Source organism: Brienomyrus brachyistius, chromosome 6, assembly GCF_023856365.1.
Source record: "Brienomyrus brachyistius isolate T26 chromosome 6, BBRACH_0.4, whole genome shotgun sequence".
Lineage (NCBI taxonomy): Eukaryota > Metazoa > Chordata > Actinopteri > Osteoglossiformes > Mormyridae > Brienomyrus > Brienomyrus brachyistius.
This window is the reverse complement of record NC_064538.1, coordinates 24,168,490-24,195,353: the sequence shown is the minus strand read 5'-3', so window position 1 is coordinate 24,195,353 and position 26,864 is coordinate 24,168,490. Positions and strand designations below refer to the sequence as shown.

Here is a 26,864-nt window from a genome sequence, read left to right as displayed (position 1 = left end):
CGTGTATTTCCTAGCTGACAGGAGGGGAGCATGGTATAGACATTCCACTTCAAGGTTCAACAAACTGACTGTTCAGAGATGCCTTTCAGCACAACACTCTTGCACAGAGTTGTTATGTGTGCTATGGACCTGTTAGTTTTAATGAGTCTATTCATTCTCCACTGACCACTCTCATTAAAAAGGTGTTTTCACCCACAGGACTGCTGTGAACTTGATGTTTTTCTGTTAATTTGTTTACCCCTGGACATTGAGGTGCATGATAATCCCTGGAGAGGCATGGTTTTCAAAATTCTGGAACCACTATACACAAACCATAACACCACACTGAGTGTCTTAGATCACATGCTTTCTTTATTTTAATGTTCAGCCAAATAATACCTCTTGATTGACTGAATGCTTTATATAATAGCACTGCAGCCACATGATTCGCTGTTTGGAGGTTACGTTAACAAGCAAGAGTACCTAGCGAAGTGGCCACAAAGTGGTAAGATATAAGAATACGAATGTCTGGATAAGATTGTGGTTGTAGATTTTTAGCTAGAAATCAGTTGGATGCTTTATCAGTACACGCAAATTCCTTCTTAATAATTTATTATACACTGAATGTAAGTGTAAGCTTTCCGATACATTATTAATTTCTATATTTTTCTTCTTTTAAAATGTCTGTAAAGCCTCTTGTAAACCACGTGGTTAAAACAGTGCTATATAAATAAAGACTGACTCACTGACTGTTACAGTCTAGATTTTCACTTTATGTCAATATATCTGACAATTTTACCAATTTTAGATGAAAAATACAATATTTCAGTGTGATTAAATCAAATGTGTGTTCTCAGAACTAAAGGAAGCACAAATGTTTACCCTTGACAGCAGCCCCCAAGACACTGCGTATCGAAGCCCACCCTTCTTGTTGCAGTATGTTACAGGTCAGGAACATCTTTCATGTCTTTTCAATGAGACCTCATTTGCTACTTTTGCCACAGCAGGTACCTCATCACCAGCAGGTATTGGGCCACCAGGTGTCTCTTTCCAGCAGTTACCAGAGAACATTCCCCCAACGTGAATGCTACCTTATTATGAATTAGCCTCACTTTGTAGAGCCTTAAATCTATGGGAAAATTATATAACGGAATATTGGTCACAAAGACATTTTAATTAATTCTACACAATCAGCTGGATCTTGGTTAAAGTTCCATTAAAATTGTAAGAGTGTAGGTGTTATAGGATTACCTGAATCTGGCTTGACAATCCTATCCTATGTGCTTTAAAACAAAGAAATACTAATTGAATTTTGACTGCGATAATGAAAGAATTTTACTTACTTTTTCACATGACTATATATAAACAGTTTTGAATTTATTAGATCAAGTGATTCATTTTAGTGCAAGTAGAAATTAGGAAAGTAATGAAACAAGCCACTAAAATTAATTATTAGTATTTGGGGAACATTTAAAACGGTAAAACTAAAGGTACATGAAAGAACAAAGAGCTAGAGAAACACTGGAAGTTTCCAAGGTCCAACAACAAGGTCCAGGGCTACAATGCAAACTCACTGACCAAATGCACCAAACATTTTGTTTTTCAAAAGTATAACCTCATCATATCTCAGAACCTCTCATGCAACATTAGGAGGCATCAGTAATAATTTCAGCAGTCTGGTGGCGGTTTTCACCAGCACAGATAATATCGGGAAATAAGAAAATCTGAAAGATTCTAAAATAACATACATGAAATCATTAACTCACCGAAACGCTCTGTGGGCTGCTAATTCAAATCCTGAGGTCGGCAGAGTGATCCCACCATTGGGCCCTTGAGCAAGGCCCTTAACCTCAACTGCTCCAGGGACTGGCTGATCCTACTTTCTCCTCTATGTCAGTTTCATGAGGTGGCCTCCTGGGATGCTCTTGCAGCTGTCCTGAAAGAAGTCCCACATATATGCTGAGCATTGGCCTCTTTTCTTTCACTCTCTGATCAAATCCCTCCAAAACCATTTCTGCTGTATTTAGATCTGGTGGCCAGGTCATGTGATATGACACTATGACTCTCATTTGCAGGCAGAGACGATTCTAGAGACCCTGGGAGCCCTAGGCAAAAAAATCCATGGGGCCCTACAACCCCTCCCTCCCCCAGCGTGACAAAATTGATCATTTTTATTTTTTACCGTAAAGTGTAAATTCATAACATCAACAAATGGAATTTAATAAACACAAGACCTTTATTTTCACCTTTGTGAAATACAGAATAGACAAATAAAGCAGATTTGCCGTACCCGGAACTAGGAAGGAGGGTCTCGACTTTTTATTGGTCTAAAGCTCTGTTAATCGGAACCCGGAAAATAACCAGGGGCCTAAGCAGGATTTCTTGCTTAGCCAGATAACTTGTCATATTGACACTAGACTGGAAACTAGGATTCACAAATGTTTTTCACTGGTAAACTTTATTTAACTAAATAAACTATATTTAGTAGAAGCTGACTGGTTCGCTAACAGGTTTCAAAATTAGCAGGAAAACTAATCCACTTACAAAGACGTTAGCTTAGCTAATTAGTGGTTAGTAGATTAGAGGAACCCTGCCTCCCAGTGAAAAATACACACACACACACACACACACACACACAGGCGTGGAATCATATCTTTTTGGGGACCACTCATTCATTTCTATGGGAAAAATGCTAATGCTAACTATGACAATCTTAACCCCTATCCAGTCCTAATCATAACCATAAGTAACCAAACAAAATACATTTTGCGGACATTAGCATTTATAGTTTTTGCATTGCAGTAACAAATTTCCATAAAATACAGTTTTCACATATAGGAATCAGGAAACTGGTCCCCATAAGGTAAAAAAAAGGGTATTCATCACGTTGTGGGGACATTTGGTCCCCACAAAGTTAAGTATTCCTGGACATATATATACACACTCATACACACACGCAACAGCATGAAAAACCACATTTAGATATTGGTACACCAATGACCGCTGACAGAACAGCATTGTAATGATCCTGTCATGCAATGCATTTCTGGTTGTCTTTTAATCAGTGTTGATTGAACAGATTAAAATCCAAGTGGGTATATTTTAAATTTCAACCAGCAGAAATTGCCAGAAGTGCTCAGTGCTGCAGAGAAATACTGTGAAGTGGGGGGGGGGGGGAGGACTGTCAGTGTCATTAAGGCTCAGAAAAACAGCAATTCTATAAAGGGCTCTAAAATCACAGGCTTAATCCTCGTGCTAAACAATAACTTTTTACAGCTCAACACAGTTTGAGAGCAATTACCTTTAAAACAAACAGGCAATAAATTCACCAAATGAAACCATTTAGCTAATAAGTCATTTCTGCAGTGAGCTATTGAGAATGCATAAAAACAGCGGCAGAGAGGTTCACAGAAAAGCACAGTGAAATTTGCCTGCTGGTGTGTGGCACCATCTCCCTGCATTGAGCCATGTCAGATACTTATGTTTCAGCACTGAACTGAGCATGCAAATTCCCAATACAGAAAATAACCTCGCCACCAAATTAATGTCATTGCAGGGCTTAAAGTTTTTATGGAAAGTTTCTAAACTGATTCAATAATATGCAGCATAAATTTCAAGAAAACACAGTCTGAAAACATGCGATGAAGAAAAATGGTTTTGTGTAGTAAATTAAACAATTTACTGCTTAATTTACTGCCCACCATAAAAGTCTACTTGGGTAAGAGGTCACATGGCTCCTTCTCAGATGCAAAGGAACGTGATCTAATTCAGCAACTTCGGCTCAGACACATCAGGGGCTTATGATGGCCCTTTGAAGTACGACTGACTTAAGGTTTAAATTCCGCCCCACCTCAAAAAAACAAAAAAAAATTAAAACAATAAATCCTAGACTGGTAAAAGTAACCAGGCAGCTCAGTGCTTTTTTAAACATCCTGAGGATGTTTCCTGCAACACACACACACACACACACACACACACACACACACACACACACACACACACACAAATGCACGCACGCACGGCTCATATATAGATGCAGAAACACACGTACACAAACACAAATGCACATAAACACAGACACACACACTGGCGCATGGTAGTGTGTGTTCTGAAGCATCAAAGTTATAACTTCTAGAGACATCACTGGCTGCCTGACAGTTTTTGGAAAAGGCCTTCACTGGAGCATCAAGTGCATTTTCATCAGCTGCTGCACACTGGAGGGCATTACTGAAGGTGAAGGATATTAAACATCATAAAAACAAATGTAATCCTCTACAATCCGCTGACAACGCCCCCCCCCCCCCCCCAAAAAAAAAAAAAAAAAAACACAATAGCTCACAAACAGGTTTACAAATATCAATTATACAGATTCAACACAATTTTTAGTTTGCATACCCCAAACACTCCATACAAACACCCCGACCTCACAAGATGACACACAATGACAGGTTTCATAAAGCATTAGCTGTGCTCATTAGCGTCCACGCAAAGCAAGTCAAAGGGCATCAGCAGGCATCCACAGGAGAGCAGAGCATGGCACAAGTGCTTACGGCAGCAAATAGTTCAAGTCTTAAACCTATACCGCAAGGATGTTTAATAAGCTAAAAGACCCAGTCATTTCCCCACCACTGCCAAGCACATCAAAAACAACCAAACCCCTATCTGCTTCAAATCTGCTTCATGCTTATCAGCAACATTTTGCCAGTTCTGCCTTTTCTAGGTTAATTAATGCATATGTATACTTTTTCGCTTTGCATAAGTAAAAAAAACTTTCATTAAATTATCTGATACAAAATAAAATGAATAAAAAATCACTGGCACTAAAAAAAGGTTGATTGCTGATTAAAGCAACACACATGCCAGTTGTCTGTAGTTAGTCTAGCAACCAAAAAGTGGTGTTTCCAGCTGAAAAGTGCCCCTGTCTTCCTTAATAGGCAAGTACTTGGCTACTGTGCAGCAGCTGCATTTGACTCTCCCTAATGGACGCCCTTCAGACACTGTAACCTGTCCTCTTTAGCGAAGCGTGTAGCCTGCCAAGACCAGTGATCTCACAGCAATGGAGCTACAAGACCCATGCACTGCATCTTCACGGGCAGTGAATAGTGACGTCGCATGATCTAGGGGTCAGGGGGGTGCATCTCGTGAGGCGTGGCAACTAGGGAGTCAGCATGCATGAGCCAGATACCCCGGCATTTTTATAGGGCCCTGTTCACCTTCACCTGTCCCAGGGGGTTATAATACACTCACATACATGGTACTACATGGAGAAAAAAAGAGGATGCAAAAACACAGAAAATGAGGCAGAAAACCAGTCGCACAGGGAGCCCTGTATACCCCCGGAGCCCTCTACACTGCATTCTTGCCCCTTCCGCTGGGTCACACTAAATTACCTAACTGCACCCTGACCTACGACCTGGGTGGAACACTCAGCACACCCAAACACAGAGATATGCATTTCCAACCAAACGGATCCACAAAGTCATTTTGCGTCCAAAGTCCAGTTACACTGTAAACCAGTTCTGTTGAAATCTATACAGTATTTCTCCCCAACACAATGCAAAGCATTTAATCTATACTTAACATCAGGAATTTGATAAAAAAACATAATTGACTGTGAAGAACTGCTAAGGGACAAACTTAAATTTGTCTTTTTTTTTTTTTTTTTTTAAGAAATGTGCCGTGAAACATGTCATAGACGGACAGGCTGTGGGAGAACATGTACTTTTTCCATGAAGATCAAGCACATACTTCAGATTACTGTCACCACAATTCAGTAACTTCACAAGTTTCTCCATCTTTTGATTGATGCTTAGTGTAATCTAACTCAGCAGCACCTAATCCACCCACAAACAGGATGAATTGTGAAATTGTTACACATGCCTGACAAAATGATTTAGGTTTACAGTAACCAAAGACATTTCAAATACCACCCTGAAAAACCCAGAGTTAGCCAATTATGATCTCTTACCATTTAGCTCAAAACATGATGCAGCGACCACAGAGAATGCATGTCCAAAACTCCACCATCCACTGGCCCTTATTTAGATCATTCTAATTTACAAATACTACAACCACGTTACAGTCACGAAAACAAGGGATTCAGAAAAGAACAAGGGAACAAACTGAGCTGGGATTTGGGCTGCACAATACAGACCGTCTGTTTTTACATAAAAAAGGAGTTGTTTTTTAATTAATAAATGCTGTTTAGCGCTAATTTCCAAAAAAAATAATCGATACCGCACAACAAACCAAGTTTAAAGAGTAAGCACCCAAAAATGTAAACTACAAAAGTGTCTCCATTAAGCTCTTCAGTAATTTAGATTAGATTTTTCTATACATACAAACATTAACCAACACTGAGAGAAGGCAAGCTTTCTTTCCAGCATCATAGGCCTAACAGTTTTTTTGTGTACCAGAAACACATATAACTTAATTTCATTTGAATGCTGCATTTTCAAAACAGGTCTTGCCGTTGAGAGATCATTTCTGAAGAATCTTTTTTGACGGGCAGTTCACAAAAAAAAGCTAAAAATCAGCAAATGAGACTGCCGTTCTTCCCCTGACATCCTTCTCAACTCCCTTTAAAAGGGAGCAAAGAGGAGAGGGAGAGAAGCTCTAAATACCGATTCACAGCCGTATCCCAAAGGCACATTATTAAAATGTCTCTGTGTTAAATCTTTCTAAGTAACCAGCTTCTTCAACTAAGTGGCTGCTGACTCAGGAGCGAAATGGGTGGCATCACTCAGCAAAGTTTTGAAAGTCAGTTCTTTCCATAAATATCTACAAGCATAGTTTGGAAGGGTGGGGGGTCGGGGGGGGGGGGGTTTCTACGAAAACACAGCAGTCTCATAAAACTGAAAACCATGCTCCAGCGTGACCAGTCGCGGACATGCCCCCGGTTCCCCGCCAGGAAAGGGAGGGGTCTGACTTGGCGCGGCTCGGCTCACCCACCCACCTCCCTGCAGCAACAGGCACACAGAGAATGCACGAACAAAGAGCCATTGAAATTATTACGGGACGCCATCTGCTCTTGGGAAGCATGGAGCACCCCCAGGAATCCGAGAAGTGCTTTTCAAACCGGAGAACAGCGGAAGTTCCATGTCGATGTTTGTGAGGCAGGGTGATGCCCAGCTGGTGTTTCTGTGAAACTAACCCTATTGGACGGAACGCAGAGTCATCATTTCCTCTGCAGCTCACAAATTAATCCATTTAATAAAAAAAAAAAAAAAAACCCAATACACAATTTTTTTTTTAATGACTCAAAAATAATGCACAGTTGAAAAGGATGACAGCTGTGAAGGACACGTGCAAAGGGCATGTGGGACATCAGAGTCACCAACCTCATTTATAATTTGAAAGTGCTTCATTACAGGCCACTGCTGGCCAAGTACATGCAAACTACACTATAGGCAGGACATACTTACACAGCACTTATCAGTGGTTTTCCAGTCCCCCAAGCCAGCTCATGTTTTTTGCTCTGTTTCCCCACCAACATGCCTGATCTTAATTACAAACACCCCAACCTCACTCAGGCATGCAGGTGGTGGACTGGGACAAATATGTGAACTGGCTGTGGGCGGAGACTGAAACTGGTTGAGAACCATTGATGTATATAAATATACTGCCATTTCAGAAGGCTAATTAGAGCCTGAAGGCCATTAAATGCCTCCATTAGGACATGCCAGGGCAGGTCCTTGGGTGAAGGTAGCATGCAGATGTGCACGCACGCTGTCATCGCAGCGTCACGGGCAGGAGCTCTGGCACAGTACAGGTCAGGACAGGTGCCGAAGGTAATTAATAAAGACTAATGCAGGCTTGCGTCAGAACCCGGGCAGTGAGGTGATTTTCAGTTTTTTTCAGTGTCTTCTCTACAGAGCTTAATCCAGAGTCACCATGGCAATGAAAAAAAAACTGACTCACAAACCATCCCAGTAGAGTGGCTTTTGAGTAAACAGCTTGATTCCTGCTTAGTACCATTGTGCACTATGACTACAAGCAAGACTTTAAAAACACGTATGCAGACCAGTATTTGTGTTAGAAAAAACTGGTGTCGGTCTGCGCATCTGGTAAGATTTCAATGTCCCAGACAAATGGGCGATATTCCATTCAATTATTATCTGTGCCTATTACCGAGCGCGTGTTACCAGAGTGAATAAAACAAATAACAGTTGCAGTTTCATTCTGCAAGCATATTTTAATACAATTCAAATTCTGCTTAGTTTGAATTATTTTCAATTAATCAATCAATCTTTATTGATATAGCACTGTTTTAACCACAACATTTACAAAGACTACGACCGGAGAGGTTTTTTTCTTCAACAGATTTTCCTGGTCAAAATCTGGTAATTACTGGACAATGGAAATTATGACACAGAATGTCCTTGACCTACACCTGGGTTCTGTTCTGACAGACAGTACCTCGAAATGGAATGTGCTGCCATACAGTACAGTATTTTCCCGTGGTATATAACGCACACTAGGTAGCATAGTGCAGCCTAGCACAATTTTTTGGTTGTTTGGGGGGAGTCATTGTACGTTGCAGAAGAAGATAAGAAATTTACAAAGGAGAGGAGGACATTTGGCCCATCAAGCTTGTTTGGGGAGAACTCAACTTGTTCTTAAAATCTTATCTAGCTCTGATTTAAAAGGAACCCAGGGTTTTAGCTTGCGCTACACTAACAGGAAGACTATTCCATATTCTAACTACATGCTGTGTAAAGAAGTGCTTTCTCAAATCCATTTTAAAATGTTCTCTCGCTAATTACATAGGTTAGAAGTCGAGGACAGTCTGTAAAAAACACTTCAGGATATGACATGCTGCATATTTCATGATTCGGGGCAGATTAATGCATAGTGTACCCAAGGCTATAGCCTAGGTCGAGGCAAAACGAGGGGCTCCATCACACTTCTCGAGAAATGGAATGGTTAAACTATTTATGATTCTCCCTTTTGGGAAAAGAGAACTTTCAAAAAAGACTGGGTCGCACTGGAATTCTCAGACAGTCTCAGGTCTGTTAACTCGGATCTGTTTCAGGAAGCTGGTTCAATAAACTAAGAGCTTCAAAATTAAGTTTCAACTTGACTATACAAATGCAAACTATGACAAACGGTATCACAACACTGACTATCGGCAATCTATGTCATCATTTTATTGAAACCATGATGACTTGCTGAGCGTGTACACATAAAAGCATGCTGTGTGCAACAATTAGCCAATCACGCAAGGATGGCTACATATTGCAATGCAGCGGAACAATGAATTGTTATGGTAAATTATTAAGTTTTCAAAAGTAAAATAATGGCAAAGAACAATACCAAGGCTGCCGGCAAAGCTAGAAAGGCATGCTACAGCAGGTTAATTGTCGTTAACATAACTGTCTTCATTTCCAAATAAGTGCTTTGTGGTTTTCATAATTATTCTTAGTCTTTTATTAATATTCATAATATTAATCCCCTTATTATTACTCAGTATTAAATAAACTTGTCACCCTTCTAAACCCATTCAATATTCCTTTATCTGCCTCACACACACACACACACACACACACACACACACACACACACACATTTGTTTTTATATCTTTGCGGGGACCGTCCATTCATTTCAATGGGCAAAACCTTAACCCGAACTATGACAACCTTAACCCTTGACCCTAACCATAGATGTATTTATACAATTATTAATTATGGGATCTAAAGCCCATCTCAACCTCCTTGGTTTTAATTGATACTTTATTGATCCCCTGTAGGGAAATTATCTTTACGCCTCCCTCAACTTGCTCTTTGTGGAGTAAGTTGACCGCGAAGGGCTGCCACCCGTAGCGGCACCCAGGGAGCTGGGGGTTAAGGGTCTTGCTCAAGGACCCACAGACGTGCTGAGGCTGGGTTCGAACCTGCGACCTTCTGATTACAAGGACCCAGGCTTAGCCCACTGAGCCACACGCTGCCCCCAAAATTTTAGCAGAGGATGGTTTCGATCCATCGACCTCTGGGTTATGGGCCCAGCACGCTTCCGCTGCGCCACTCTGCTCTGCTTTCTTACCAATGGATATACAAGATCCCTCCAGCAGGTGAGAAGTGTCACTCATGTGTTTTTTCCTTGACTGTGTAATGAGCTGCTCATTACATTCCCTCTCCACCTTCAAGAAAAGCCTCAAAACCGAACTGATCCAGGAAGACCTCCACCGTCCAATGCTCTTAATGTTGCCCTTTCCTCTGATTAGAATAACTGTCGTCTTATATTTTTGTTTCCTTGGAAAATGGAGCTTTTGTTCCAATAGCGCTTCCATTTCTACCCAGACATCGTTTGGAAGGTCAGCCTAGCTGCACTTATGCCTAGTTGACTCCTTGACAGTCATATCTATGCAACATGCTGCTTGCCTAACTTCTACTTTGCCTTGGATAAAAGTGTCTGCTAAGAAAAAATAAAATGTGTAATAGCGTGGGGTACGAATGCATGGATGGAAGGGGATACTTGGTTTTGTAACCATGAAACACTGTGCTTGGGTCCTCCAGAATTACTAAAGCAGGACGCCGCCCAACGGGTCACATTCTGAATCTGCCGGTTACACCCTGAAGTTTTCAGACAGCTTGAGAAGGTTGTGTTCATCCAAGGGCAGTGAGGGCCTCGATTGACCAAGGTAGGATCATTCATCCTGCCTTACATGTGCCTCACATGCGATGCCATCGCTAACAAGTCGGGCACTTGCAACATCCCAAGGATTCCTAACTGCAGCTCTTCTCTCCTGCATGACATTATATCTATTAACTGAGTGAAAAGGATGGTAATTTTACAGCCAGGGCATATGAAAAAAAGAATATAAGATACATAAACACACAAATTAAAAAACAACATGTCAAGGCACAGGTGACAGCTTTATCTGGAGCAGGTATTTGGCTGGGACACTGGAGTCCACATGCAAAGTCGTAGACTCCAGTCTCATAAGGAACGCTGCTGCTGTGAAATGAAAAATAACTTTGGGTACCTAAATAAAATAGGCATGAACGAATTTCCTAAGAGGGGGCCAGTCATTCTGAATACAGGTATGGGCTGAGCCAATCACTTGGCAGCGTTTAAATCATGGTATTGTTCACAGCCAACATGACATGTGTGCCTCAGTCTTCGAAAGACTGTTTACCACAGTGGCAAAGGCAAAAAGATCTAGAAAAGCCAGGCTGCCAGGAGAAAAAGGAGGGGATGCCACAAGTCAGCAGACATGCCGTTCATCATGCTCTCAAGGCCACAATCAGCAGCGCCAGGCCGGTCACATGACACTTTCTCCTGATGGCACCGAGCCCAAAGCCAACCCCCCCCCCCCCCAAACTCTGTGTCGTTGGTATTATTTTATGGGATGATCAAATGCATGCAGATTGGGGGGGGGGATGAGCACATATCCTGTGTGAAACCGCATCCTGAGTTCACATTTTCGAGGCTAACTGTAAGCAAATACTCTCCTCCTCACAAGCCTTCCGTTGACTGTCTCTGCCTTGGAAAGGAAAAAAATAATTGGCCTTCAGGCAATGGGAGGGGGTGGGGAATAAACCATGGAGAACAGAACTGACAGAGTTCTAGAATGACCTAGAAGGACTTACAGGGTAGAGGCTGGCTTTGGCTTCTAATGCAACCCCGAAAATAAATTCTGGAAATCAAGTTCATGTCCTTTCACATAGTGAAATTTCATGATATAAAATTCACAATACAGTTTATATTACAAAAGCTCATAAATTATGTTCTATAGCATAATTGGCAATTTTGACAGTATTCAAAGACTTATGCTTTTACATCTGGAGATTTCCAAGTTACACTAAAAGCCAGAATAAAAACCCCAAGGGCTTCACAACTTGATGCACAGTGCTCTTCTGGATCTCCTTCCCCAAGTTTCTGGAGGGGTAAACGGATGGGGCCCTATAATCCACACCAGGAATACAGGCCCAATGCATGTGCACATGTACTGACACCAAAACAAGAAGGTCCCAAATGACATACTGCTCTATAAATATGCAGTCGAACATCTGTAAAAACGGTAGTAATATGTCAACCACTAATTTGAATGAAATAGCAGTATGTCAGTAGAAGAAAGGTCACAGTTAGTCTATGATGAGGGAGACACTGCCGAAGGATTCCTCACCTCTTCCCAACAGTTTCCTGTAAGATGGTCATTACGGCGCTACAACAGACCATCAGCCCGCTCTACTTCCTGAACATGGCTGCTGAGCAGGAAAGCTGTCACAGTCTGAAAGAAAGAAATGAACAACCGCTCAGGAAAGCAACAGGAACAAAGAAACACTGAAAGTTTGTGTAAAGAAGCTGAAAGGAGAAAGGAAGCAACTTTGAGTAATATCATGGGGAAAAAAAGACTCTTGGAAACTGAATGGAGGACTGTTTAGGGTATGAATGTGTGGGTATGAAACAAAGAAACAATCTATACATTAAGGTCAAGAATATTTATTATACCACCAACATGAAAGATCCATTTGAAAAGACAAAACATACATTGATTTTCAAACATAAGATACACACTTGATAACCATGCATGATTCAGTCCAGCAACCTCACTTTAGCCAAGAGTATAGCAAATTACACTTGAAAATTCAGTTAAAACTCACAGAACATTACAAAGGGGGCAGCCACATATTTCAGGAATTCAAATTTTTAGAAAATGTTCACGGTATACACAGGTAACAGTGCGTTACGCACGCACATTTCTGATGTGTATAAAACAAACACTAAACGTGCAGTGTCCACACACCAGATCCGTTGGCCAGAATGCCTACAAACACACATATGCACACATATTTACATATGCCATGTGTCAGACAAACAGAAATGCAGATATGTACTTTTTCTGGGTGTGGTAAGAAAAAAAGGAACTATTAAGCTTCTCTGTCAAAAAGCAAACATCTGCATGAATCACTCAAGGCCATGTGAGCAAGAGGGCGGCCAAGGATTAACCACAAAATTCATTGAACATTGATTTCCTACAGAAATTAAAACCCAAAGAAATAAATAAATATCACGGTTCCGTTGCCCATTTTCGGAGCAAGAAACAGCACTTTATAAGTGTGGGAACTGCTGCAAATGCAAAAGGACATGTAACGGTTTACAAAGACGCTCCGAGAGGGTCAGTATGTCCTCAAAATTGAAGCAGATCACACTTCTATGTACAGGCCACTGACCTGCATTGCAGAAAAGGACCCATCCCCTATTCACCAACTGTCAGTTTGTTTTCGCAGTTGGCTTCTCAGAAAACAGCCAGCAGAGCAGCATACCTCCATTCCATCTAGATATATCTTATTTTTCCATCTATAATAGTTAATAAATAGCATAGACTTCCCGATTTCTGTCTCATACTCCATCAGTTCCAGAACAAGCACGTTTCGTTCATTATATTTTTCAAGTTTTTACATATTTAATCCTGGAAGATTTCAGCCTATTTATCAAGCATAAACCCTTTGTTTTTGCAACAGAACAGTGTTTTATTTGCCCCCATTTTTCTGTATCATCCATTGTCCTGTCTCATTTGAACAGTCTTACATTCTTGCATCAGTGAACTGTTGTTCCAATACAAACACCAGAGCTGCTAAAATTAAATTCCCCCAGAAAAAAAGACACAAATGTACATTTTTCATGCTATTTGTATGTTATGAGGATGACACTAAGAAACAAGCCTGTCACACAAAAATAAGCGCATTTCTGCAAAAGGTGGAGACGCCGGTGGCACCTGAGACCTAAGCAAGAGCAGTTAAACAAAAATAAAAACAGGTTTGTTAGAGCGCCAGCTCAGTACTGGTTTTGAAACCGTCCATTTGTGTGTTAAGCCTTTATGAGGTATACGGCTGCATACTATTGTTATTAGGAAGCTTATCCATTCTGGCTTTTACACATAAGATTAGCAAACGTTCAGCTTAATGGTGAGATCTAGGCCGGAGCAGTCACACTGATTGCTCCGCGGCAACAGAGTCTAGTGGGAACAGGGTGGAGCAAGAGAATTGCCTACACTCCCATAACCAGGAGGCCTATCCAAACAACGGAGATATGCTGGGACAAGCAGCTTTCTTGTGTGTGCAGTTTCTTTTTTCTCTCCTCCATATGTCACACCATTTTCTTGGTGATGGCCTGAAACACACTCATCTTGAGCTCTCACTTCACAGGAGGGGCCTCTTCAACCTTTAATTCAGAACAGGGTGGGGCTAACCTCTGCATATACAGGTGGCACAGCCTTCAAAGTTTGCTTTCCTGTTTATTTGTCTGCAGTTTGTTTGTTTTCCTCTATGGACTGAGGCCTAAGTTAAATATTTACCCGGCTGTTCGTTATTCGTCCTGCGTGCGTCATTGTTATGGCTCTTGGTTTCTCATCCTCACTCCTCTTGCACTTGCTATTGTGAAATGAAATGGCAAGAACTATCAGAGCCCCCCGAAAAGCCAATTTACCGATATTGCTCAGCAATGTATGGAGGAAAATAAGACAAGGGCTTCTCACCCCAATTAATATCATATCTTGATATTCCATCCATCCATCCACTTTCCGCTTTATCCTTCTGGTTCGTGGGGGGGTCTGGAGCCAATCCCGGAAGCTACGGGCACAAGGCATCTTTATATTCTTAAATAAGATATTCTTAAACAAGAAATATTATTTTCTATAACCCTCTGTAAGGGTATAAAGGCCCAGATGAAAGATGTTTCAGCTATAGGTCATGCAGAGTCAGATTCTCAAACTCGGCACAAACTGTGTAAGTTAGCCACACTCCAGTTTGTGCATAAAGGCAAAATGTAGTTAGACAAAGAATTAAAAAATCGAACTGTGAACCATACTTTCTTAAGAAGTGAAACTACACCATGATTTTGGTCCTCTAATCAAAATGTAAAAGTGTAAACTGAAAGAGGAATCCTAAAAAAAATCTAAGCGCATTAAAAGAAACCAAAATGCATCTTTGTTAAACAGTAGAATATTATTATCATTATTATTAATAACCATAAAATTACAAACTATATATGACAAAATATGGGGCACGTCCGCAAGAATAAAGATCAGTTAAAATCAAAGTACTGTTCTCCCACATCTTTCCAGGGCCCTTTCTTCCAAACCAGCATACCAATATTCTGCACAAACCGGAGCGACACAGTCCAGAATTCATTATTCATGGTTCAAGTAAAGTCCATAAGGACACATGTAACGGCGATCACAGCTAAACCCCGCAGAGTCGCGACGAAGCCGGCTGCGAATTTTTGACACGTGTGTGCGAACATCTCGACTCCAGCCTAGAGTTCACTGGACTGCAGCTGGTTACTTACGTCCACTTAGTTCCAGTCCTTACCAGACAAATCGTGTTTGCACTCACTGAACACATAAAAACACCGACCTGTCAACTTTCATTTCCAGTATTTCGCATCCGTAACTTACGGGGGTTCAGTGTAAATTAGAGATTGCACGCGAATTAAACGTAAGATGCCTAACCTTACAGTACATTTCCCAATATAAACGAAAAATATCGCCGCACTGTGTGGCAGTCATACTTATCAGCGTTGGGCTTTTACACGAATTCGTCTCGCTAGTTATATCCATACAGAACACAAAACCTGGAAAACCCACACTCCATATGAACACAGTGGGAGAAAAAAATCGTATAACAATCCCGCCGGCATGTTAGCGGGTAACCAACTTACCGAAGACGGAAAAATCGTTGATGGCAAACAAGAAAAAAAAGAAGAATTATAATACTTTGTTGACACGCCGGCCGAACCGCGCGGGCGATCCTGTTCACCAAGAGCGAGGCAGCGCAGACTCTCCGCAAACGGGAATATTACTCCGCTTTAGGCGAATTAACTTTGACCGCAAGGAAGAGCGACTGCGGCGTGTGCTGAGTGCGGAGAGATCGCAGCTCCATGGCGGCTTCTTTCCCGGATACGAGGCGCAGCCCGCCCGCGGCGATACTACAATCACATGCGCCTCTAGACACGGGAGGCTTGGCGGATTCGGATTGTTGTTATTATTTGATGTTCCAGGGCCGTGACGTCACATCCACCTGCTGCGTAAACAGAAGACTGGTTTGCAAAATTCAGTTGCGTTTCCGCAGTAATGTGTAAATATCGACTATTTAAGTCCTGAGGTGGTTTTCGCCTCGAAACTTTGGAGAGTGTTTGGCTATCGCTAAAGAAGTCTTTGTTTCTTACTTGTCACAAAGTGAAGGTTCCTTTTTTGCCCCCCCCAAGGCAGCTGAAGCTGAAAGATGGAGCCTTTCCCCCAGTTCAGTTAGGTTAAATTATGCAGGTCAGGCGAAAGTTGAGTAAAAAGACGGAGGAAGGAAGGAGGAAACGCCTTAGTCTGAGGTGGAATTCAGCGGCGTTTCTTTTTCTGACTAATAATCTTGCGGTGGAAGAAAAAAAATACAACTTGCAATACTAGAGTATTCATTTTCGTATGGTTTTACAAAACTGAGGAAAAATAAATAGCGTCGAGACGGATAAAAAAATGTTTTCATATCTGCACCACATACGTCAATTAATTGATTTTTTAATACATTTTACAATAACCTTACGTGCAATGACGGTATTTTAAAAACTGGTGGATGCATACCACCACTCTCTGGTCGCATGCGAAATTGTTAGCAACTTATTCGAAAGCGTGTACCAGCCTAACTCAGTAGGTTGCACTGTTGCCTCTCATTTGGGGGCTCGTAAGGTACCGTGTTCCGGGTGACCTTTGCGCTGACTTGCCCGTGTCTGGCTCCAGACGCCCCATGACTAAGATAAGCAGTTGGAGGATAGATGCATATTTTTCAAATTCTGATTGCGTTAAATTAGTATAAGAGTATTCAATTATTAAAAAATATATCTCGTGGGTAGTTTTTTAGGATCATATTGACAAAAAATTAGAACAATTGGAACATAAGTAGGCCTATATTAAACAGCAGTCGACACAGCTCGTAGTAACTCACACTTGAATACAAGAAAGAAAAGGCTTTTTTGGAAATCCCTTTTTCCATCATAGAAAACATAGAGGTAAAAAAAAATGCCAGCACGGATTATGAATAGCAATAACTACAACATCCATTGTCCATTCTTGACTCCCTGTGTGAGAGTATCTAATGAAGTGTGGCTATGGAAAAAAAAGTTGATTTTCTAAGTCTGGTTTCTGTGGGTGTGTGTTTTCATGGAGGCGTCAAAGAAAGCCTGACGAAATTCATCAAGGGTCTAAGTTAAGTCAGATTGCATTATACAACCATGGTAACTAAGCAGTTGGATGATGCAGGGCAAAGCCCCAGTGCCATAGCTGAAAAGGTAAGTCACCAAGGACACTGCAAACTATGGGCACAAGTCTTGGATGGTGATGGGACAAATGTATATTAGTTTTGGGAGTAGGTCTTCATTTTGCATGGTCCAAACAAACTTTTTTCGGAAACATAGTATTTCAGGTGGTTTAACTGCTTTAAGCTCAGGGTCCTTTTTATTCCTGACCCACCCATTGAGAACACTGGTCTAGAGGACCTTTGGGACTGGGGACCAACACGAGTGGACAGACTTCTTCTGAGCTATTTTTTGGAGCCAAGAGCAACAAGAGGGGAAACTGATGGAACATCAATAATGCAGCTAATCAAAGTGTGGTGTGCCAGTGGTAAAACATCAGTCAGGTTGGGGTAAGAGTGCCGTCAGTAAAATTTTCCTATCAGGGAGGGGAGGCATGTTGCTATAATTTAAATCATATTATCAAACATCCATAAATATAACTTTGACAAATTCAGACTTCATGGAGCCTATAGTTTTCAGGGGCCCAAGGCAGTTGCTTACACCCTTATAAAACGTCCACCAGGTATAAAATATGCTGGTTCACTTAAAAAAAAAAAAGTCATCCATGAAATTAGCATTTTAATGCTACGATTTCACCTTCAGTTACTTCCAAAGAATAGGAGAATAGGACAATGGCTTGAAAAATTAGTACAATTCCACATTTAAGTATGCACTCCAGGTGCTGTCTCCTTCAGCTTAAAAAGTGCAGGATCATTTCAGAATTTTACAGCTTCTAATTTAAAAACAAAATGAAAGCAAATCATCAAGCAAAAACATGTTTATAAAGCACTAAAAATAACACACAATATCAACAGGACAAAATTATAGATTCAATGTTTTATTTTCAAGTTTTGCCCAAAACCTACAGGCAAAAATTATTTTTACATTATAATAGATTAAATATCCTGAAATAAAACCAACACACTCCAGGATTTAACCCTGATAGCACAAAGGCACCTTTCTAACAGAACTACACTCATTGTGAAGTCTCAGAGCTTTACTGAGGATCTAGCACAGAAATACATGAGAGAAACACATTAAGGATGTGTGCTATTGTAACATTGTTCCAGTAATGAGGAAAACCTTGACCCTCTCAACACATCTGGTACTACTTGATGACATCAGTGTGCTTTTGGCGTGTTCTCACATGATAGACCTGAGTCACTAAAGCATTTTTCCCTGACCTACCACGTCTGCTTTGACAACCCCCCAAAAAGTAACTTTCTGAAATACATTTAAAACTTTGCATTTATTCCTAAATTTTGGACTACTCAAAATCTTAGGAAATTAATATAAAAATATTCTACAATTTTGAAAAAAACTGACTGGAAGTTTAATAAAGAGTTAGGCAATTGTACAGTCGTTTCATCTGTGGAGTTCTTAGTAGAGCTACCATGCTATGTAAAACATTGGGGGGAAGATCACCTCTTTGGTAAAGAAATAAGGGTTAGATTATATATGGTTTAAGAGGTTATCTATTTTATACCTTGAACAAAACATACAATGTATTTTGCCAAATAGAAATTCAGAAAAATGCCAAACTTATTTCACATAAGTCAATAATCAAAGTGTAACTAACGGACAGCTGAGGAGAGGAGCACCCTGCACAGCAACATGACACCAGACTGGAAATCTGCAAATTTCAAGCTATCTGTTCTATACACTATGTACCACGCTAGTATGCAAAACATTTTGTGATCTGCATCATGTGAAAATTTCATTGATTACTGCACCAGAGTACAAAAGCTGCTGTCATTTTTCCACTTTTTCCCCACAATTGTGTAGTGCTAAGCAAGTTGTGCAAATTTGTTAAAACATAAAATTTAGGGGGTGTAAGATTAAAACATGTGCCAAAAATAATACAGTAGAACTGAACATGGTTAGAAAAAGGTCATAAGAGAAAAACAAAAGATGTTTCACAAGGCAAACTCTCATTAAACAAGTGCTGACGAAAAAGCCTTTAGCCAAATGCAAAGATATTTGACGAAGCTGGTGCAATTAAATGTATCTAGACTAACAAAAATGCAGGACATTCCAACACCATGGCTAGTAGGTAAAGCCAGATTTTTCAGTCAGAAAGTTAAGTATGTGGAATGGTCTCAAAAACCATCCAAGCTGTAATGTTCACTGATGGACCTGATGGATGGAACCAGGGCTGGGTCAGAAATGACGGTCCTTATCTTCTCCTACAGATGCCAGCAAGGATGTTGAGGTCTTGCACTGGAATAACTGGTAGTACACTAATTGGTAATTGGCAAGTTCCTGAAGGTGTAAATTTGACTGCTGGTGCTTATATTGAATTTCTGAGAGATCGGTGTGCCATGGCATTAAGAAGGAAAATGATAGCCCTGCATGATAACGCTCTATCACATGCTGCCATGAAAGACAGAAGAGTCCTTGATGAAACTGGGCTTCAAAAACACCCATCTGATGGAACAGCCAGCATCTCTGCTCAATTTGAAACCTATGGAGCATTATCAAGCAACAGAATATTTCCTCGGAACAGCAGCTGCCTTCAAAAGACGAACTGTAGGGTGCTAGTTCAACATCAGCAAGAAGGAATCTACCCTGAGAAATGAAGAATCTAACCAATTCAGTGGATCAAACACTCATTTTTGATCTATGTAAGAATCTTTTCAACACCTTTACTGTCTGTTCTAAATAAACATTGTTAAAAAAAATCATGTGTTTCTGTAGCAATCACCTTGATAAAACTATTGTTGCAATTGCATGGGTTTGCATAATAGCGTGGCACAGTGGGAAAAGTGCATATTTTGGTAAATCATGAATCTCTCTCCAAATATTGCATAACACGTGGCATGATTTTGACCACATTTATACATAACTAATACCAATTCCGTGCAATTTTCACTAGCATCTACTCATTCATTTTGGAATATCGGATAATTCACGTTATGCATAACAACAACATGACACAGGGTGTAACGTGCATTTCTACATTCAAAATTACAGAAATTTAAAGAAAAGCATAACTCGACTGAAATTACGTTGAATATGACATTTTCTGTTTTGTTTAAAAAAAAAAAAAAAGTCAAATGCCAAACTAATAATGCTATAAAAAGTATCATTTGACAGTGGTGTATATTTTAAAAATTAAATATCAGTTCTCTTTCCAGAATCAATAAGTGATACAATAAGAATAAGAACATGGTGCATCTACCGTAAACAAAATTAGAATAAAACTGGCAAACGTGGCAGTAATTTCCAGTGACAACACTGGAAAAAACCTCTAAAAAAGATTCCATGACACTTTTCAACAATAGTAGAGATGGATAGTAGAGATGGGAGTCACCACTGTGAAGGTGAACAATCCTTTGGCACCAAACACAGATGCCATATCAAAACAAAGAGGCAGTGCTGGTTCCTCATCAATAAGACAGACAGACAGACACAAATGCATTGAGGGGGGGAGATTAGTGTACAGTATCCAATCTCCATTTCACAGCCATGAGGAGAACAGCTGTTGTTTTTTTCTTTCATTTTTTTTCTTTCTCCAGTGTGGCATCCAGAGAGCAGCACCAAGATGGCTTGTTGGCTTATTCATCCTGCACCCTCTGACTACATGGAACGTCCCATTTCCCACGTCATTTCCAGCCGAAGCCAGGCACCAGTCCAGTTCATTCCATTGCAAGCACACAATACACCTCTGTATATGATTACTAGTTCCATTTTCAGGTGTCCTCTCGCAATGCCCGCCGCACAAGCACCTAACTAGAAATACATTGTAAGGGGGATCTAACATCTGTGCCAAACACGCACATATCTACCGGCAGAGGTGCGGGCGGACAGGCCCATTTAAGACGGCTGGTGAGGTTCCAAAAGATGCAGAGTAGTGCTCCGGTGAGGGAGTTGTTTTCCTTTCCTGTCCAATGGCCTCATTCTGAGGGCCAGAATGGACCTCAATGTCGGGGTCGGCCTCCTTCAAAGGCACGGTGCTCCACATGTGCTGGAGAGGAGAAGTCACATACTCACTCAGATTGGAGGTTCACCAGTTCAGACCTCTTGGACCTCAAGCTGCACAAACAACTAAGCATTCAGTACATTTCATTAATAACCAAGGAAAAGATTCAAAGAGCTGGGACCCACACACTCCACTGACCATGAAGGCTGAGAACCACACTTTGAGTGATTAAAGGCATGAAATGGGGAACTAGAAATGCTGATTGGGACGTCCCTAATAGGATCCATTCAATATTTATTGCTACTGATTTCAAGTCCCAATCTGATCTTTTAATAAATATTGAAATATATACATACACATAGATTTGGCATTGCTGTATTCTTCGTCTGAGTAAAGGTCTTTTTAGAGTCCATATTTTTCATCCGAAATTGTAGCACATTTAAAAATGAACATGATCTCATGCTGTGTCAATCACGTTTACACACCAAATCCGAAACTTTCGTCTGTCATGAAAGTTCAATTTTCTGAATGATACAAAATGGTGGGCTTCGTTTTAATGTGGTCCAGTAATGTTAATAGCATATCAAAGTGAACCACTGATGTTCTGAAATACAGAATTATCCTGATGGGTTCAAGATGTATTTCCTGTATCAGCAGGTGAAATTCTCCCGGCTATTCGGTATCGGATGGACCCAGTATTTTCTCTTTTTCCCACGCAGAATAAGTTAGAGCACCAAAAATCATCCTCACTGCTTGACTCATATTCCCAATTTTTCCAATTACAGAATTTTAAAACGTATTGGACTCTTTGAAAGCTTCCTGTACATAACGGTTATCATCGGATGACGGATTATAAAAACCTATATGAAAAATTCTTGGTGTGCAAAGGCCTTACACTTCGCAATTTTGCAGTGTTCTTCCTTACAAGGTTTCTGCAAGTGCATAATTTGATTCGTTGTATTAACTACATTCTTTTGCTACCTCGCTTCGAAAGGATGCCATTGCAAACATTGCGGGTAGCTGCCGGGCACCATTAAGTTTCCAATTTAAAGAATTTCCACACGGCTGATATCTCAGTAGTTTGTAGTTTCAAGCCAGGTGCCTCAAGCTAACTGTAGCGTGTGACATAACCTTACAAACTGATGTAAACTGTGCATGTGCGGGAAATTAAAACAGACTGTGCTTTAGATCAAGCTACGCCAGAGGATACCTATACATTTTTTTTAAAACCTGGATCAATCTTTGATATCAGTTTTGGACATCACTGGAGAGTACATAATGTCACTGTCTACAACATAGCACAAAAAGCACTAGAAGTTATGAATGGAATGAAGACACACGAGTGTTGTAATACTTACGCTTATAAAATACTGCTTTGAAAGATATTTGTGGGAGGAGCTCATAAATTTTCCCAAGGATATTTGCTTCACTGGCGTAGGCAGAGTTCCCGTTCCAGACCTGAACCACGTCTTCTCGGTCCCGCACACTGACACTCACACCGACAACTTCATCTTCTGAAAAAGGAGTATTTACGCGCAAATGCTTCACCATCATCATCATCTCTAATGCTTTTCTATGGGGAACCAGAGTTATTAAAGCTATGGAAGACATGTGAAAGGGATGCATTTGCATAATCTCTGCTTTTAATTCTAGTGAAGAGGTTTTAAAGAAAAAAAAAACTGAAGGCTTAATTCTAAGGGGAAGCAGGCAGAGGACTAAGATACTTAGTGAATTTATTTATAATAGTTCTTGCTTTTTAGAAAGCTTAGACGAATGTGTGGAGGTTTCTTCAGTATAATTATTTTAATGAAAGTGAAAACCTTTCTTTGAATGCAAAATGAAAAATTTCAAGGTGTCTCTTAACAGAAACCATCACATTGTCCTAATGCTTAAATGTTCCCTGCATGCTAGCCCTAGTACACCTGGGTATGAACATTATTCTGCATTGCCCTCCCCTATAAACATGTCGGTCAATAAGTAATCAATACTGACCTGAAGCACAATAATCCGTAAACTGCTCTCCAATGGTAGCCAGCAGCAATTCTTTCCAAACCGCACACTGTCCAGAGAGAGTCCTTTTAAGAAACCGAGTCATTTGCATTCAGACAGGAACTCACCAGCCAGACTCACACTACTTACAGTGCTTTCTTTGGGTACTTTCATCTTCCATACTCCACCCTTGGCATTACTTTCATCCTCCCTGTTAACAGTACAGGGCACAATAACCAAAACATCCATCTACAAAAGAATACCAAAAGCCACTGTTTCCCAGACTCTCATAATCTGCCACTTGCTGACTTAAAATCAGCATTTGGCTACTGCCTCGGATGATCCAAAACGCAAACATTGCAGGACTGAGGCAAAAACTCACCACAGAGGCCTCCTCTCCCCTCTCATTAAGTGGTAGCTGCACCTCAGAGGTAAGGAGGACACTACAGGGATGTTGTTGTAAACACTCCAGAAACACTTTATGGATGAAACCAAGAGGAAAATAGAAAGACAAGTAAAAGATTAAAAGCAGTGTCTCTCCTGTTCTTATTAATACAATACTCACTTCTTCTGGAAGCACAAACAACAGCAACTGTGGGGGGACGGCTTTGCCATCTCATTAATCTCTTATCGTAAGTCACCAAGGAATCGAAACAAACCAAACGATAGACCTTTACTGCTAGCTACATGATAACAGCTGCCAGTCAAGAGACTCTATCTGCCCTAAGCAAACGATACAGGTGCTGTTCCACTTTGTGGTTTAACTTCTTGGTTAATAAAGCTTGGGCTGAAGTGCTGGTGACTTTACAACAGGTTTCCTAAGTCTGTTACTTGAGATTGCAGTACAGAGTTTGTCTTGGGTAACAATATGTCTTACGACTCCCACTGTCATACAGTCCTGTTGTGTCTTGCCTGGACACCTTGCTATGATTAATCAATAAGGCACCTGAATGGTTTGAACAGTGTAGATTTTCTTGAGGTTCGATTCACACTCCGCTGCTGTCGTTCCTGGCAATGACCTGTAGATGAGATAAATGTCAGTTAACAAGACATTTCTAGTTACAAAACAGACCTTGCTTTTCTACAGGGTTTTAATATTGATCAGTTCTAAAGATCTGTAGCAGAGCTGCTCATTCCTTCACCTGGAGGTCTACCAGCAGAACTTAGGTGCAGCCCTAATTTAACACACCTGATACACATAATCAGGTCCTTCAGTAGCATCTCAGTATTACAGCCACTTATGTTAACATCACTGATTATCTGTATCAGGGCTGACCGCAGGGAAGTTGCCATTTTGTCTCTATATTGAGTATTTCCCCTTTGGTCTCTCTGGGTCACTGAGTGAACTGGGTAACAGTTTATCATCACTGGACTCTGCTCTGGCAGTAAACATGAGTCAGCACACTTTCAGTTTGTCACTGTCCATTACAGATCAGTAATCCAGCTTTAGAAACATTAAACCACCTGTAAGGCACATAACATATTTCAACAAACTGGCTCCCCACGATTCAATTTAAAACAATTAATTGAAACTTCTGTACATGAAGGGCTACACAGGCAAGTCAATAGATGGTTTATACAAATGTCAGAATCATTCAACTAGAAACAGATTAAATTTGCATTTATATTGCCTAACACTTTAATATGACAAACCATAAACAACTTATTACAGTAACTTGTGGGGGGGGGGGGGCAAAATTATAACCCCCTGCATTTACAAATGCAGAAGGAACTGCCTATAATTCTTCTGCTCAACTTCATGAAATGCCAGTTACAGAACAGAAACTAGACAGCACAGCTCTGTCAACAAGGGGCCTCCCAGATATGGGTATGAATCCACAGATCCAAAACAAGCAGATCCCCACCACCTCCTGTCTCTCCACTACATACAGTTCCAGTACTAGCCTTCATGACAGCTGTACAAATCAACAACATGGAGCTGGCTGAGCAGTTTTACAAATAAGGGACACTGCAAACCACACTGTGATTTAACAAACTCTACAACAACACAGTGGCTTTGACAACAGAATACAGCAGAACTGCCTACACCTGAAAAATATTGCCCAGCATTTCTTCAGGACTATTGAATTGGAGAATCAACACTATGGAGACTCAAGTTTCAATTTAGAAAAAAACACTTACTGGCATCATGAGACTACTATGAAACTTTAGCTAAATACTAGATTAGATAAATATATAATTTTTTTGTCGTTGAATAAGTTTAAGAGCAGCACTTCTACTATAAAACCACCGTTACTATTTTACTGCAAACAGGTTTATAAATTATAGCAACACACCACAGATCGTAGCACACTATAAAGAAGCTTAATAATGAATAGTCAAAACTACCAAGTAAGAAATATTCATCTTTTGCAGTTGATTAACTATAAAATGGAGCGACAGGCGCATAGAGATGAATAATACGTCGAAGATTTTAGCCACACTGCCCATTGACTCCATCGCTACCTTCAAATTGCTTGAAAACTTATTAAAATGACGCTAGATTGGGGGGGCGGATAGTGAAAATGATATTAGCCGGCATAATAAACATGGCAACTTGTGGATTTATAAGTAACGCATATCCTCTTATAAGTACCTAGATACTTAAACAGCCAGTTGACAACGCAAACACTCGGATCGTGAATGGATGGATACTTGAGATCATACAGATCATCTTGTATTTGTTGTGATGTTTCGTTGAACGAGTCCATCCTATTGTTTGAAGGGCCAATAACCCGGCGTTTACTTTGTAACTAATAAACCAGACGCGTCAACACGGAAATCTGGCCGCCACTTTACCAATATTAAAACCGATACGATGATACTTCAGCAAAAAAAATAACAATCGTGTCCATGTAGCTACCGCTAGCAGGTTAGCAAATCGCCCAGCTAAGCTACACACGGAGGCCATTGCAGATACGCTTTTCTCTTTAAGCCAAAATATACAATAAAGCAGGTGGATTTGCTGGTCTTCATTCGTACCTGTCAATCCAAAAGGTCCAGGGTGAATGCAGCGGCAGAGAGGTGCCGTCGTCTTCCCTTCGCGTTATCTCTTTCCACTCCTTCTCTTCGAGGCGCAGGTCGCGCTCGCTGCCGCCGCCAACCGAGCTGCTCTGTGCCGCCGTGCTCAGCTGCAGATCCGGGGATGCGGGGAGCGCCATGTTCACCGTGCGGAAAGCGGGTAGCCGAGTCTGTGTTCGGCGGAACGAAAGGCGCTTCTGCGCGCCTACAGCGGCGGTCCGTACAGCTGCTGACTCACGGCCCTGTACTCCGCGTCATCAGCCCGGCACCAACCCCCGCCCCCGACGCCGGTCGGCGTCCGCACACACTGACCGCCGAAACCAGGCGCTTGGCTGCTGGAGTCGGGCATTGACACGGCAACAATCACCCCGTACGTCAATCTAAACACACTGCATGACATGGCGATATTAATAGGCCCAATAATGAGGAAACGGGGACATAAAAAACAGATCTTGACAGTATGAGTATCGCGGTCCTTCCAACGTGGGAAATGCATGTGGATGGGCGATTTTGGTATTAATATCGCACATTGCCTAGTCGTATAACACACTACAGCCAATTTGCGAATTAGGTATAAAATACCTTACCACGCGTTGCAATGTCATTCAACGCCGGTGTTATGCCATTTTTGCTCCCTTGCCAGAATTTGCTACCATAACAGAAAATTTC

The 26,864-nt window shown here is 41.0% G+C and overlaps 2 protein-coding genes across 7 annotated transcripts in view; both read right to left on the bottom strand.

The window, feature by feature from the left end:
* LOC125745075 (forkhead box protein P1-B-like) overlaps positions 1-16,304 on the bottom strand; it is a 61,711-nt gene extending 45,407 nt beyond the window's left edge. The window contains exons 1-5 of one of the 6 annotated variants that reach the window (XM_049017553.1): positions 15,644-16,303; positions 14,460-14,553; positions 14,280-14,355; positions 12,108-12,212; positions 1,746-1,915 (exon numbers count right to left, since the gene is read on the bottom strand). The gene's annotated coding sequence lies outside the window, so the exon portion shown is untranslated. Of the gene's footprint in view, positions 1-1,745; positions 1,916-12,107; positions 12,213-14,279; positions 14,356-14,459; positions 14,554-15,643 lie in introns of all 6 variants that reach the window. The other 5 variants (XM_049017554.1, XM_049017556.1, XM_049017557.1 and 2 more) reach the window with 5 other exon arrangements.
* A 1,781-nt stretch (positions 16,305-18,085) lies between these two features.
* LOC125745079 (eukaryotic translation initiation factor 4E type 3-like) lies at positions 18,086-26,577 on the bottom strand. Its single transcript, XM_049017564.1, has 7 exons — positions 26,157-26,577; positions 24,121-24,193; positions 23,557-23,651; positions 23,325-23,385; positions 23,178-23,244; positions 22,544-22,699; positions 18,086-21,230 (listed from the first exon to the last, which is right to left on the bottom strand). The coding sequence occupies exons 1-7, from the start codon at positions 26,333-26,335 to the stop codon at positions 21,184-21,186; spliced, it is 678 nt and encodes a 225-aa protein (XP_048873521.1). The 5' UTR covers positions 26,336-26,577; the 3' UTR covers positions 18,086-21,183.
* Between the last annotated feature and the right edge of the window lie 287 nt (positions 26,578-26,864).

Excerpts from the sequence above, each read along its gene's own strand:
- LOC125745079 (XM_049017564.1), bottom strand. The coding sequence starts at position 26,335 with ATGGCGCTCCCCGCATCCCCGGATCTGCAGCTGAGCACGGCGGCACAG. Across the intron at positions 23,652-24,120 it reads ACACTGTTCAAACCATTCAG|TGTTTCTGGAGTGTTTACAA; the intron begins GTGCCTTATTGA and ends TCATCCATAAAG. Across the intron at positions 23,386-23,556 it reads GGGGAGAGGAGGCCTCTGTG|GGAGGATGAAAGTAATGCCA; the intron begins GTGAGTTTTTGC and ends TACTGTTAACAG.